The 15,780-nt window shown below is 42.1% G+C and overlaps 1 protein-coding gene across 4 annotated transcripts in view; it reads right to left on the bottom strand.

The window, feature by feature from the left end:
* The window catches only part of RELN (reelin), a 276,773-nt gene that overhangs the window by 31,520 nt on the left and 229,473 nt on the right, over window positions 1-15,780 (bottom strand). For all 4 annotated transcript variants that reach the window (XM_039363759.1, XM_039363760.1, XM_039363761.1 and 1 more), the window contains 6 exons: window positions 12,382-12,640; window positions 9,921-10,170; window positions 8,792-8,960; window positions 5,323-5,463; window positions 2,635-2,812; window positions 1,130-1,323 (listed from right to left, as the gene is read on the bottom strand). In XM_039363759.1, the coding sequence (XP_039219693.1) occupies window positions 1,130-1,323; window positions 2,635-2,812; window positions 5,323-5,463; window positions 8,792-8,960; window positions 9,921-10,170; window positions 12,382-12,640 (1,191 nt within the window). The remainder of the gene's footprint in view (window positions 1-1,129; window positions 1,324-2,634; window positions 2,813-5,322; window positions 5,464-8,791; window positions 8,961-9,920; window positions 10,171-12,381; window positions 12,641-15,780) is intronic.

Genomic DNA, 15,780 nt, shown 5'->3' with positions numbered 1-15,780 from the left:
GATGACCTTCCAACAAGCAAAGTCAATGGGGAAGCCAGTTTCATTTAATCACTTAACAACTGCAGTGATTCATTCCAACAACTGGGCCAAGAAAGCTGGTAAAAACTCCGTAACTGTCTTACTTTGGGGCTCAATGGTGGCGGTAAGTCAAGGACTGCGTGTATTCGTTTAGCGACCGTCCTCAAGGCCAATATTCCTTGGCTGATGGGACCCAAAACCTGCTCAAACTGCCGGATCAGACAGGTAGAAATGACTTGGAAAAGATGGCCCAGCCCCAAAGCATGATGGGAATTACTTAGTTGAATAACTGAACTTATCGTTCAGTTTCTCTACATCAGGGGGTCTTCAAATTTGGGCACTTTTAAGACTTGTGGACTTCAACTCCCAGAATTCCTCAATCAGCCCTCAAGGCTGGCTGAGGAATTCTGGGAGTTGAAGTCCACAAGTCCTAAAAGGGCCAAGTTTGAAGACCCCTGACATAATGTGAGGGGGAAATAAGGCTAACTCAGAAAAAGCTAAACCAGTGTTTCTCAATCTCGGCCATTTTAAGAGGTGTGGACTTCAACTCCCAGAATTCCCCAGCCAGCTATGCTTTGTCCCCAACCTGCTCTTCTACCTTGTGACATCACATAATGCAGGGGTCTTCAAACTTGGCCCTTTTATGACTTGTGGACTTCAACTCCCAGAATCCCTCAACCAGCGTGCCTGGCTGAGGGATTCTGGGAGTTGAAGTCCACAAGCAGGGGTCTTCAAATTTGGCCCTTTTATGACTTGTGCACTTCGACTCCCGGAATTCCTCAGCCAACGTGCCTGACTGAGGGATTCTGGGCGCTGAAGTCCACAAGTCTTAAAGTAGGCCAAGTTTGAAGACCCCTGCTCTACATGAGCACGGTTATTGTGCTAACTTTAAGGATATGAAAGACCTCGTTTTAACTACTAAATGGCTACAAAGATGTTAATCCTAAATTAAGCATCGGTAAGGGAGCGGGGATCAATCTGGAAAAAAAAATCGATGAGTTTTATAACGGTAGCAGTCTTAGGGAAAGTCTACTTTTAGTTCAGTTTATTCATACTGAGAGGATGAGATTTGACGAGTCATTTCAACAGGCGAGATGAATGTCGCTATTACCCAGGCTTGCTGAACTGGTCGTAAAATATTTCCATCAAAAGGGTCCACGTAATGCCCCCGTTCACGGAATATTCCAGAAGAACTCCTTGGTTACGGTTGTTGGGGCTGATCAGACATCCATACATGAAATAAAACTGAATGAATTCTGCCTTGGTGAGGTTGAGATCCACTGTCACGAGCAAACGGCTGCATCCCTTAGGAAAGAACGGGAAAAAAATGGAGAGCACTAAGAGAAAGACGACCAACCTTGTTAATTGATATGCTTAGAAAAGCAGGACCGAAGTTAGTTAGTTTTATTTTGTCTCTCCAAAGAAGACAAAACCAAGATTAAGAGGTCTATTAACAAGGCTATCCATTGCTTTTGGCTGAGTGCAAAATACATACTTTGGAGCAGATGAAAGTGGGCGCGAGCCTTTTTGCCTCCCTGCAACTCTTTAAAGCAGCCACATCTTTTTCTAAGTCAACGCTGCTAACATCGGATGTTCTTGCTTGGACAACGTATGGAGATGCAGCCATTTTCCTTCTTATGTTTTACTCTTAGAATTACAGTTAGAATCAGATGATACTGGGGGGGGGAGGAAGGAGGAATGTGTATGGGAGTTAGTTAGACATAACAATACTGTAACTAGTGTGAGAACCAAGGTTATTGAAATAAGAGATGATAAGAATTGGCGGGTTGGAGAACTGGAGGGAAAGCCTGCATTTCACAGTCTCCTAGTAATTGGCCCAAAGTCACTCAGCTATGCTTTCATCTTGAGGGCAGAACTAGAATTCACAGTCTCCAAGTAATTGGCCCAAAGTCATCCAGCTGGCTTTCATGGCTAAGGTGGGACTAGAACTCACCTTCTCCTGTTTTTTTTATCCTGGTGCCTTAACCCCTAGACCAGGGGTAGGCAACCTTAGCTCTTTTATAACTCATGAGCTTCAACTCCCAGAATTCCTGAGCCAGCCATGCTGATGGGAAAGGGAGAGGTTTCCAAGCTGAGCCATGCTGACTCAGGAATTCTGGGAGTTGAAGTCCACGAGTTATAAAAGAGCCAGGGTTGCCTACCTCTGGCCTAGGCCGCTTTCTGACTCGTAGACTTCAACTCCCAGAATTCCTGAGCCAGCATGGCTCAGCTTGGAAACCTCTCCCTTTCCCCTCAGCATGGCTGGCTCAGGAATTCTGGGAGTTGAGTCATAAAAGAGCCAAGGTTGCCTACCCCTGCCCTAGACCAAACTGGCTCTCCACATAAAAGCAACTTAAGAGTTTATAGTCCCGCTCAATGTCCAGAAGGCCCTACTTTTCACTTAGATTGGTCAAATAATCTTTTACTGAAGTATTTTAATCTATTTCGCTTTTCTGTGCTCACCCGCCTCCAGCACATTGTCACGTTTACAGCCAGGCCGCGACAGCAACAAAAACATAAACCCAAGGAAAGAAAAAAAAATGCTGCGGAGGGGAAAAGATGCACAAGGAAAGGCCCGCTCGAGAGAAACAAGATGGCCCAAATCAAAATACTAACCCCGCTAAAATGAAGGACCGTCCCCGAAGCCACCGCACCGCAGACGGTGCTGAGTTTCCCCCCGTTGACGGTTAACCAGTTCTGATTGGATGGCGCCCGGTTGAAATTGTCTTTCAGCTGAGTGGGGAGGGACACATCCGGCTCATCGCAGTATAACCCATTCCAGTTTTCATCGCACCTGCAAAAAAACAGCAGACAGAGAACCCGATTAAAAACAAACTTCCCATATTTAAGCGTTTCTGTCAAGAGGAACGGGTTTCAACAGAGTTAGGCTTCCTTGCTCTCCTCTAGGAAATATCTTGGAGATCTTCAGAACCAGAATAAAGCTGGAAGGGACCTTGAAGGTCTTCTAGTCCAACTCCCTGCTCAAGTAGGAGACCTCCCTGGACAAAGGGAGGTTTTATGGTCCAGGCCCCTACTCAAGCAGGAGATCCTAGTCTACAAGTTATAAAAGGGCCAAGTTTGAAAAACCCCTGACTTGTGGACTTCAACTCCCAGAATTCCTCACGCAGCGTGCCTGGCTGAGGAATTCTGGGAGTTGAAGTCCACAAGTCATAAAAGGGCCAAGTTTGAAGACCCCTGATTTAGGTGGTGTGACAAGATATTTAAATGGAATCATTGCATTACAAAAATGGTTCAATTTTTTTTTTTTGTCCTCTTGACAATCTGTTTTATATGTAACTCTATGGAGGAAATGCAAAGCGAGTTACATTCTTTAATTTTATCTTTGCTAATAACAATAGTTGTCATTGTTTTTGACACCATTCCACTGTAAACAATGGGAGTCAACAAATTTATTCCAATACCAATTTTATAAGCTGGTGGTAAAAGAAAACCAGGGATTCAAATAAAGAAGTAGGTGAAAATCACAAAAAAATGGATTAATATGCATCATATGATCATGATATGATTTTATCTTCCTGGGCTCCAGGATCACCGCAGATGGAGACTGCAGCCAAGAAATTAGAAGATGCTTGCTCCTGGGGAGGAAAGCTATGGCAAATCTAGACAGCGTACTAAAAAGCAGAGATGTCACCCTGCCAAAGTGCGTATAGTCCAGGCCGTGGTTTTCCCAGTTGCAATGTAGGGCTGTGGAAGTTGGACCATAAGAAAGGCTGAGCGCCAAAGAATGGAGGCCTTTGAACTCTGGGGCTGGAGGAGACTCCTGCGAGTCCCCTGGACTGCAAGGCGATCCACCCGGTCAGTCCTGGAGGAGATCAACTCCGACTGCTCTTTAGAAGGCCAGATCCTGAAGTTGAAACTCAAGGACTTTGGCCACTTAATGAGAAGGAAGGACTCACTGGAGAAGAGCCTGATGCTGGGAAAGATGGAGGGCAAGAGAAGAAGGGACGACAGAAAAGGAGGTGGCTGGAGGGAGTCACTGAAGCAGGAGGCGTGAGCTTCAATGGACTCCAGAAGATGGTAGAGGACAAGAAGGCCTGGAGGAACGTTGTCCATGGGGTCGAGATGGGTCAGACATGACTTTGCAACTAACAACAACAATGAAATTTTGCATTTTGGGCTAATTGGTCCTTTGAAGACAATTCGTATGTCCCCTGAACAAAATATTTTAATTACTATAAAACTACCCAAGTAATAGCATCTACAGTAAGTGATTCTGCAGACATTTTTAAAGAATTTAAATAACGGAAATGAATTTGGTATCTGAGACCTCTTCAATCCAGCGCCCCCCAAACCAGGGAAAATAACATTAAAAATCACAGATAAATGGTGCCTTAATCCATTACAGCAAACCATATACCGGTAATATTCCCTCTTAACTGTTGCATTACAAAAATGGTTCTGTTATCTATCTTTACAGATGTTGCTGAAATAATAACGCACGAAGAATTGCTAACTTTCCCCCCCTCTTCCTAAACATTGAGATGAGTAAGCGATTGCTGATCAGAGCTACCACCGGGTCGATGGTAATTGATATTAATGGTAGCTTTGGATTATTGCTCTAGTTGAAAAATTGCCCGAGCGCTGCAAATGGCAAAAAATAATGCAGGCCATTATTTTTTATGAGCGACGGTATCGTTTTTATTGATTTTGTGGCTGCGCGGAATTTGTTCAGCTTCATTACCTGACATTCATGGTTTGTTTTTGAGAGGAGACAGAGATTTACTCGAATGGGTGAGCCGCTTAGTTTGAGTTCCAAGAATAAGCCAACTGAAAGGATTATATGCTAAGGGAAAATCACGCACAGGGAAGTTCTCGACTTACAGGTGTTAATTTTTGTCGCTAAGCGAGATGATTTTTAAGTAAATTTTGTCCCGTTTTATGGCCTGAAGTGACCAAAGTTACAACGGCACTGTAAGAAGGGACTTATGACCATTTTTCACACTTATGACCGCCGCACCATCCCCAGGGTTGCACAATTTATATCCCGATGCTTGGAAACAGACTCATATTTATGACGGTTACAGTGTCCCGGGGGGGTCACAAGGTCCCCTTTTTGCGACCTTCTGACACGCAAAGTCAAAGCCAGATTCACTTAACAACCAGGTTACTAACTGAACAGTTGGAACGATTGACTTAACCACTGTGGCGAGAAAGGTCGTAAAATGGGGCAAAACTCACTACACAACTGTCTCACTTAGCAACCTAAATTTTGGGCTCAGTTGTGGCCATAAGTCTAGGACTACCTGTCGTTACCTTGTCTCTCTCAGCGGAGTGAGTACTTACACGCAGTTCCCTTCAGAACATCTTCCATGTCCGCTGCACATATCTATACAGCCGTCACCTATGTAGACGTTATCAATGGCCCAGGTTTGTTGCTTGTCAAAAGGAGCCGTTTGGTGCCAACGGAAACGAGTTGCATCAGACCTTTAGGAAAGACAAAAGATGTGGGAAAAAATGCTGGTGGGATTCAAATACGTGGATAACTGGTTCTCTGCATGGATACCGCTATCGGAAGTCCGTTCTGGGCCTGAGCCTCCGAGGCCCAGAACAGACTTCTGAAAGCGGCATCCATGTACTTCCGGCAGGCTGTTCCAGGCCTGGGAGGCCTCCTCCAGGCTTCCAAGGCCACCTCCGAGGCCCAGAACAGACTTCCGGAAGCAGCATCCATACACTTCTGGTAGGACATTCTGAGCTTCGGAGGTTTCCTCCAGGCCTTGGAGGCCCAGAATTGACTTCCGGAAGTGGTGTCCACACACTTCCAGTGGGCCATTCTGGGCTTCGGAGGCCTCCTCCAGGCCTCTGAGGCCCAGAACAGACTTCCGGAAGTGGCATCCATGCACTTCTGGTAGGGCATTCTGGGCTTTGGAGGTTTCCTCCAGGCCTTGGAGGTCCAGAATTGACTTCCAGAAGTGGTGTCCACATACTTCCAGTGGGCCATTCTGGGCTTGGGAGGCCTCCTCCAGGCTTCCAAGGGCCAAAACAGACTTCTGGAAGTGGCATCCATGCACTTCCAGTGGGTCGTTCCGGACCTCCGAGGCCCAGAACGGAGTTCCGGAAGCGGCATCCACACATATCTGGAGAATCATTCTGGGCCTTGCGAAAAAGGGCTAAGGCTTCAGCCAGTTCACTGAACTCAACCAAAAATTAAGCTACCAGTTCTGCTGAACCGGTGTGAGCCGGCTGAATTCCACCACTGCTTGTGGAGTTAAAAGCATGAGAACTAGCAACTTCCACCTCTGTGCAGAGTCTCCTATCGAGCAAACGGAGACTCTGGCTTTATTCAACAACTAAACACTAGATGGCAGCATTAAACTTCAAACCAGGTTTGCTCACGGAAGCGAAGAAAACTTCATGGCAACCGATTTGCTTATTCCCTTTATATTTCGTACCCGTGGCATTTTTTCTTCTTCTTCCGATGGTCTTTCTCCAGTTGTGGGGCTTTTTCAATCAGATTAGGGTGGTCTTTGAATTTAACCCCTTGATTTTATAGTCTAAACTATTTCTGATCAACTGGAAAGAAATGTTTAAAAAATCCTGAGGTAAATTTACGGTTCAAGTACAACTCTGCATTCTCCCAGCTGTTTCTGTGGCAATTGAAACCCCTCACCCTATATGGAGGCATTTGAGAAATTGCTTGGTTTTAACCATTTAGTCGTGTCCGACTCTTGGTGACTTTATTGGCAAGTGCTTTCCATGCTATTCCTGTCAAGCACAGCTTTTTTCAGTTGTTTTATGTTCAACACTTTATCAAATTTGAGCAGTGGTGAGATTCAAATAGGTGAACCACTGGTTCTCTGTATGGATGCCGCTTCCGGAAGTCCATTCTGGGCCTGGGCAACAAAAAATTAGCTACCGGTTCTGTTGAAGTAGTGAGAACCGGCTGAATCCTATCTATCATCTATCTATCTATCTATCTATCTATCTATCTATCTATCTATCTATCTATCTATCTATCTATCTATCTATCTATCTATCTCTTTCTTCTTTATATGTCTCTCTATCTATCATCTATCTATGTCTATCTTTCTTCTTTATCTGTCTGTCTCTGTCTTTCTATCTATCTATCTATCTATCTATCTATCTATCTATCTTTCCTATCTATCTATCTATCTATCTATCTATCTATCTATCTATCTATCTGTCTGTCTGTCTGTCTGTCTGTCTGTCTGTCTGTCTTTCATCTATCTATATCTATCTTTCTTCTTTATCTGTCTGTCTGTCTTTCTGTCTGTCTTTCTTTCTTTTCTTTCTTTCTTATCTATCTATATCTATCTTTCTTCTTTGTCTATCTGTGTCTATCTGTGTATCTATCTATCATCTATCTATATCTATCTTTCTTCTTTGTCTGTCTGTCTGTCTGTCTATCTTTCTTATTTATTTATTTATTTATGAGACTTATATACCGCTTTCAGTGCAAGCACTCTCTAAGCGGTGTACACCAGTAAGCAATGTATATATATATATATATATTTACATTGTCCCCAACAATCTGGGTCCTCATTTTACCTACCCCAGAAGGATGGAAGGCTGAGTCAACCTTCCTTTCTTTCTTTTTCTTTCTTTTCTATCTATCTATCTATCTATCTATCTGTCTGTCTGTCTGTCTGTCTGTCTTCTGTCTGTCTGTCTGCCTGCCTGCCTGCCTGCCTATCCACCCACCCCATCCATCCATCCATCCATCCATCCAGTGGTGGGATTCAAATATGTGAATAATATGTGAACAGCCGGTTCTTGTGTGGATGCCGTTTCCGGAAGTCCATCCTGGGCCTGGGCATCAAAAAATTAGCTACTGGTTCTGCCAAAATGCTACGAACCAGCTGAATCCCACCACTGGATTTGAGGTTATCCAGCCTGCGTGTTCTTTGCTTGCCCCATTAACCATTCCTAGCATCATTGCCTTCGCCAATGAATTTGCACACATGAGAGGGCCAAAATAAATCAGACACAGTCTTATGATTTTTAGCTTCCATTGATGGGTCTGCTTTTGTACGATTTATGATTGAACACCTCTCTGTTAGTTACTCTGACTGTCTATGGTATATGGAATAATTTAAGCTGTTCAGAGGCATCCATTCTTCTTTGATCAGCCATTCCTGGTGTCTCACACCCATACATCATTATAAGAAAGGCTATTGCTCTAACCAGCCTGCTTTTTTGTATTTCTACTTGAGAAGCAGAATGTACTGAAATAACATCCTGTTTCAATGTTGTTCATTTGGAAAAGTGGCTAAATCTGCAGAGAACAGTCGTCAACGAGATACTCAAAGGTTTTTAGAAGACCTCACTTAATATAAGATACGATAAAGTATCAGCTTCACTCAAGAGTCCTACTTGACGTTTTAGAGCTGAATGTGTGTGCATGTGTGTCTCAGCCTTTTGTACTCCCCAGATGTTTTTGAGGGGCAGTTCTAGACTGCTTGATAATTACGAGAAATCTTGAAGACACCATGTCAAGAAAAGTGCTGGAGATCACGATCAATTAGCATTTGTTGACTTTTAACAGCAGGATGATTTTGTGTGGTCTCATTTGAGCGAAGTGGGAGACACACTGAAATAGTTTTGTTTAAAATACCCCTCCGGACATAATTCAATAAGCAATGAAGCTAATGAAGGACAAATATGCAACTTGTAGGATTTCTTTGGAAAACAAGTTTAGAAACAGGTAGCCACCGTGGAAAAAGATTATGATCATAACTCATAATATGATGGAAAACTTGTTCTGCTGGATAAAAGCATGCCAAATATAATTCACCTGGTATATGGAGGAAGAGGCAAGATAATCCTTGTCCATTTGTTGAAGGTATCAGAGATCAAGACTCTCTGGAGATGATACCTGTTGCACTCCACATTAGTAGGAAGGCAATCCCTTATCACGGGTTGCCACGACAGACCCAGATCCACAGAATATTCCAGCTCAATAGCTAAAAAAGAATGAAATGCAAAAATGGTAAGATGGGCCAACAGGCAAGCATTAAAATATGACATGTGGGAGAAGCATAGATAATTTCAGTCAGAACTGAAGAATCTTCTTGGATGAGAAGCAAAACGTTTTCAAAGAAAAACCAAAGAAAGTCCAGTTGCCTTTTGAAAAAGCACCTCTGAGACAACCATGACTTGGTTGACTGAGAACCTCTATAGACATTTGAGTGACCGCCCTAAAGGAGCAGATTCAAATGTTCAGTTTTACGCTGTTCTCAAAGAATAGCTGCTGCGGTGTGAATTCCACTAAACGTAGAGAGCAAGGTTGGCAGTTATATATGGAGAGATGCCACATCGCTATGGATGAGAAGACCCCCCAAGGTCACTCCTAGCCCTATGATTCTATGTTCTAAACCTAACAGTGGATAACTAATTCAGTGTCTTCTCAAGACCATGGCAGTTGAAAAAGGAAAAGCAGTTCAATATTTAGAATAGAATAAAATAGAGTACAGTAGAGTAGGGTAGGGTAGGGTAGGGTAGGGTAGAGTAGAATAGAATAGGAATGTAGAGTAGAGTAGAGTAGGGTAGGGTAGGGTAGGGTAGAGTAGAATAAAGTAGAATAGAATAGAGTAGAATAGAATAGAATAGAATAGAGTAGGGTAGGGTAGGGTAGAATATAGAATAGAATAGAATAGAATAGAATAGAGTAGAGTAGAGTAGAGTAGAGTAGAGTAGAGTAGAGTAGAGTAGGAATACAGATTAGAATAGAAATACAGAATAGAATAGAATAGAATAGAATAGAATAGAATAGAATAGAAATTCAGAATAGAATAGGAATACAGAACAGAATAGAAATGCAGAATAGAATAGAATAGAAATACAGAATAGAATAGAATAGAATAGAATAGAATAGAATAGAATAGAATAGAATAGAACAGCCTGTTTAAAGGAATCGTCTTTACCGTAGCAAGAGTCGGTGACCGAACAAGAAGCGGCAAAGTCCAACTGGAGGAAAGAGTCTTCGTTGATGGCAATGTCGGTGGTGACCACGTAGCGAGTGCTGGCCTTCTCAATGAAGACCAGAGCATCTCCAGAGGAACCACACACGGGCATTTTAGTCCCACCTGGGTGGAGAAGCCATTTCTTGCTGTCCAAGGTGCTGAAATCATCCTCCAGGATTGTGTTACCAGAAATGTTTCCACCGATAAGGATCTGGAATACAGAGTGACACAAACACTCGCTTAATTATTTCAATTTCAATTTCCTTAAATTGAAATGTCTGTGGAGATTCTCAGTCATTCCAGGTCATTCCATGGTTATTCTAAAGGAGCTTTTTCAAAAGGCAACTGGCCTTTGTTTTTCCTTGAAGACGTTTCACTTCTCATCCAAAAAGCTTCTTCAGTTCTTCTGAAGCTTCTTGGAGAAGAAGCGAAATGTTGTCAAACTAATCATCATCATCATCATCATCATCATCACCATCCACTCCATTAAATTTTAAGTCAGAAATGTTAGCTAAGACTCTCTTGTTAAATTAGAGTTTCCTATGGTAGAAATGGATATATTTCTTTGTAAAGAAAGAGGCTATCAAACAAAAAAGAGAGTAAGATTAAAACAGACAATACAAGAAGACAATAACCTTAATCTTTAATGTCTCTTCTTTATTCAATGTAGAATAAAGGTGGACTCTTTTATGCTACAACATTGTAATCTTAGTGCAATTATTAAGGATCTCTTAACTAGCATACGCTGATGGAATGAGGCTGTGGAACGAGGGACCGTCAGTTAATAAGTACTCTGCAATTTTTCCTGAGTTTTAATAAAGGGCGCTAAAAGACTCTTAAATTCAGTATGACTTAATTTAAAAAAAAATTGCCTGCAGTTATAAGCAGCATATATCCCAGATAACAAGCTATAAACAAATGGGAGCCCCCAGTATGCTTTGCAAGGAGGCAATTTTAGAAAAACGTATTTTTGCTACGAGCCTGTCCTAACTAGGTTAAGAGGTGCAGTAAATTTTCCACAAATGGCCCTTAATGCTCTGTAGGCAAAGAGTTATTTGCAATCATTATTCGTAAGTCTTCTAAATTGTGTAGAACTGCAATCAAAGTTGCTTTTGTAAAGTGCCGAGAACAAAAACCACTATACTTGTGTAATGCAAATAATTCCAGCTTGAAATTAATAGTAGGTGCTTTACTATTGCTTTGAGTCTGATTGGAAAACTAGCATACAGGTAGTCCTCAACATATGATGGTTAGTTTAGGGACCGTTCCAATTGAACAACGGCACTGAAAAAAAATGACTTGTGAAAGTTCTTCACACTTACGACTGTTGCAGTAAACCCAAAGTCACGTGATCAAAATTCATGCCCTTGGCAACTGACTCATAGTTATGACGGTTGCCGTGTCCCAGGGTCATGTTCAGTGATCCCCTTTTGTGAACTTCTGATAAGCAAAGTCAACGGGGGAAGCCAAATTCACTTAATAACCGTGTTACTAACTTAACAACTGCAGTGATTCACTTGATGACGATGGCATGAAAGGTCGTAAAATGGGGCAAAACCCACTTAACAACGGTCTCACTTAGCAACATAAATGTTGGACTCAGTTGCGATCGTAAGTTGAAGACTACTTGCCTTGTTTTTTTCCCCTTGTCCAAATTAATTACTCATCTATTTTTTAAAAAACCGTTTTAATATTATTTATTGCGATCAGACCTAATTAACGGTGAGTAAATGTGAACTTCTAAAGATTCTTCTTCCTGCAAGCAAAAAGGAACCATGTTTGCATTGCTGGCGTTTGTTTCTGCCATGAATCTGATATCCAAATATTTTGGGGAATTTTAAGCAGATGGCAGATGGCTCTGTATTAAACACTACAATATGTAAATAAATAAAACATAATTATCCCAACTCCTTCCACAAGACTGTTTTGATGGTAGCTTTTGCCCACAGTGGTTTCTGCTTTATTTTAATTTTTCCCAGCCTATAGTTTTTACATACTTTGCAATTGTAACTTCAACTCCCAGCTGGCTTGATTCCTCGCCAGCCAGTGGACCCGGCAGCTGAGTCTGGGGAATTGGAGGAGGAGGAGGAGGAGGGACCTGGAGTGACATCAGAGTCAGAGGAAGGCTCTGAGGAGCTCCAAGACTTACAGTCGGACGAGGACACTGGCCCCTCTACTCGCATGCAGGCTGAGACATAGCTGTGCTGGGAGCCTGAGCTGGACAGTGATGAAGAACAGCTGGGACAAATCCCAGATGCACAAATGCGCAGGCAAGAGAAGCGAGTAGGACAGAGGAATGCAATGGGGCGGCTCCAAAGGCAAAGGAGAAGGCATTAGGAAGCCACGCCTTGGCTGCATAATAAAAGGGAAGGGGTGGGAGATGCTGGTGGCCGAAGGCAGCCATTCATGTTGAGGATCTTACCTGGTCGATGACCCAAGGGCTGTAGAAATGCCCATTTTCCGAAGGCTGCCACCAGCGGAGACGCGTAGAGGGAGAGCGAGCTTTTAAAGGGATTTCCAGGGCAATGTAACGTCCAATATTGCTCGAATTGCTGAAGAGAAATTCCTGAAGTAAATTCCACCGGAGTCCACCATTAAGGGAATATTGTAACAACACTGGCTGACTCCTGAGATCAGGTACGGCTTTGCCACATCCCAGCCTCATGAAGAATTGCACAAATCTACATTAAGCATGGAAGAGCCAAAAATCAAAAGAAATATATTATGATGATTATTTCCAATTGCACAAAACACATCGACTCCTTTTGCCAACAACGAGTAATGCTATATTGTTATTCGATTCTGGGTATATATCAATGTGGCGTAAGCCTTTGCCTTGATTTTTTTTTAAACGAAGTCCTTGCCTTTGCGCATTATATTTTGTTTATCCATTAGAACAGCATCAAAAGGTTTTTTTTTTAAAAAAGATATTTATCCTCCAGGCCTGAGCACAGAATCAATAAATAGGCAGATCTACTTATAGAACGCACATCCCAGTAAATTTGAACCTGCGCTGAAATTTCACGATCTTAGCCCAGAAACTTGGCAGCATATAAAAGACAAAGCGTAAAACACAGCCACGAGCTACATTCGTTTATCAATATACATATAATCCTTTGGCTTTCCAGAAGATGGAAATGCAGCTGTATAAAACCCCAAATGATTGGTTGAGGCTTCCAAGAAAGGATTTAGGCCATTATTCTGGGCAAAAATCAGAAAAAAAACATTATTGCTTTACTAAAGACATGTAGTGATTGCAGAGATCAAAGTTATTGCAAAGACTGATATTCAATGGATAACCAAAATTTATTTCACCATCCATAATAAAACATTATTACATTTAAAATGTAAATATGGAGCTGGTATTTCTTCTTATTTTCTTTTCATTATATTTGAGCTAGAGTTGGTCCATACATAACACACAAAGTGAACAAGGATTTGTTTATCTGAATCCACAAAAGAATGAAAATTGGGTGTTTTTCTATCACTTCACAGAAGGAATTTAAATGTCGTGCCCTTATACAAGAGCCCTCTTGCTTTTAAGCAGATAATTTGCCACAAAAATGCGATATTGTGTTTTTCCAGTGGTTTCATTTCATAGGAACAGCTTATTGTTTATTTGGAAAAATGCAATACATATAAATTAAGCCCCGTAGCAAGAGAATAAAAATATGCAGAAAAAGAAATAGTGTTAAGTCCTTATGTTAATAATAGAAGTCCAGAAGACCATATTAAAGTGAAATTTCTACAGAGTTTTAAATCAATTTTTCATCACAGCGAGGGTTAAGTATCCCTGAAGAAAATGGATTTTTTTTTTAGATGTTTAAAGTCTGAGGAAGATACCTTCAGGGCCACCCAGTAACTTGTAAACAGGAATTTTAATTTCAAACTAGTCTACATATTTTTTTTTTCCTATTTCAACATTTTAGACGCAACCTCTCTCATCAAAGAATTTCTAATCAGGTGCAAAGAGCCTTCAGAATTTAACAGTTGCTATTTTAAATAGCTCAACACCAGCTTGTTCAGAATCTGGCAGTTATCAACCATAAATACATGCTGGCAGTTCAAAGCGAGCTTGCAAATGTTTTGCAACTCCAAACGAAGCATCCAAAGGCATCTTGGAAATAAACAGCATGTTTCAATCCTGGTTCGCTGTCAAGCGTCCCATTATTGGGCAGTTAGTATGCAAGAGAGTTCAATCTCTCAAGATTAAAAAGTTATTTATAATCCAGGAGACGGGTCGGTCTCCCTGTTAATGCGGAACGGCATAGAGCCAACTCGGGTAAAGATTTATGGAACCAGCTTGGTTTGAAGGAAAATAGAGAATATTTCACAAGCAACTCGCTTCCAGTCTCCGTCGTTTCTCCGTCCGGGCGAAAAGTGTTTGGGTGCCTCTGGGGGTGCTTGGAAACGGACCAAATCGCTCCGTTTCCAAGCACCCCATAGGCACCCATACACTTTTCACCCAGAGGGAAACTGGAAGCTTTGTCTGCTTGCAAATGGGGTGCTTGGAAACACCTATTCCTCAAATTTTTGTTTGAGGAATAAAACAAATGAACAAACAAACAAATTGTTGTGATTCTTCGCTAGCTAATGGGTCCGGCAGCTGAGTCTGAGGAATCGGAGGAGGAGGAGCCTGGAGTGACATCAGAGTCAGAGGAAGGCTCTGAGGAGCTCCAAGACTTACAGTCGGACGAGGAATCTGGCCCCTCTACTCGTGCTCAGGCTGAGACACAGCTGTGCTGGGACCCTGAGTTGGACAGTGATGAAGAACAGCTGGGACAAATCCTGGATGCACGAAAGTGCCGGCAAGAGAAGCGAGTAGGACAGAGGAATGCAATGGGGCGGCTCCAAAGGCAAAGGAGAAGGCACTAGGAAGCCATGCCTTGGCTGCATAATAAAAGGGAAGGTGTGGGAGGTGCTGGTTGCCAAAGGCAGCTGTTCGTGTTGAGGATCGAGTTTCTGTGGACTGTGTTTGTTTGCCTTCGACAGGGACTCAGGTCTGTGAGAATAAAAGGGGTTGTTTTTTTCTTGCGGTTCCAGCCTGTTTCTTGGAAGAGGGGTTTCTCCTTGTGAGCATAACAAGGACTCATGTAGGCTGGGACAGAACACAAATAAATAAGATGCTGAGCAAAACTAGGCTGGGTTAGACCAATGAAACTCCAGTATATTTTGACCTTGGTTTGTGCTGTTCACAGTTACGTTATCATGCCATCACATTCACATTTTGTTTGTACGAATTTGTAATTTTGGGTTGAGGAATAAAACAAAATACACTGGACAAACAAACAAACAAACAGACAGACATTGAGCAAAACTAGGCTGCGTTAGACCAATGAAACTCCAGTGTATTTTGACCTCAGTTTGTTTGTGCTGTTCACAGTTACGTTATCACGTTATCACATTTTGTTTGTACGAATTCATAATTTTCGTTTGAGGAATAAAACAAAATATACTGGACAAACAAACAAACAAACAGACGTTGAGGTGCATTAGACCAATGAAACTCCAGTATATTTTGACCTTGGCTTGTTTGTGCTGTTCACAGTTATGTTATCACATTTTGTTTGTACGAACTTGTAATTTTTGTTTGAGGAATAAAACATATAAACAAACAAACAGATAGATAAATAAGACATTGAGCAAAAGTAGGCCGCTTTAGACCAATGACATTCCAATATATTTTGATCTCAGTTTCTATTGTTCAGAGTTACGTTGTCACCTTGCTGAAGAACATCTGGAATTCAGAGAAGACTGGGAGATTTAGGCCCCGGGTTCAACGGCTTCCAGAATGTAGGCCCTAGAGCAGGGCTGTCAAACT

The sequence above is a fragment of the Crotalus tigris genome, unplaced genomic scaffold (assembly GCF_016545835.1).
Source record: "Crotalus tigris isolate CLP2741 ecotype Arizona unplaced genomic scaffold, ASM1654583v1 scf7180000019599.1365583, whole genome shotgun sequence".
In the NCBI taxonomy this organism is placed as follows: Eukaryota; Metazoa; Chordata; class Lepidosauria; order Squamata; family Viperidae; genus Crotalus; species Crotalus tigris.
Note: the sequence above shows the minus strand (reverse complement) of the source record. Positions and strands in the feature narration are given on the sequence as shown.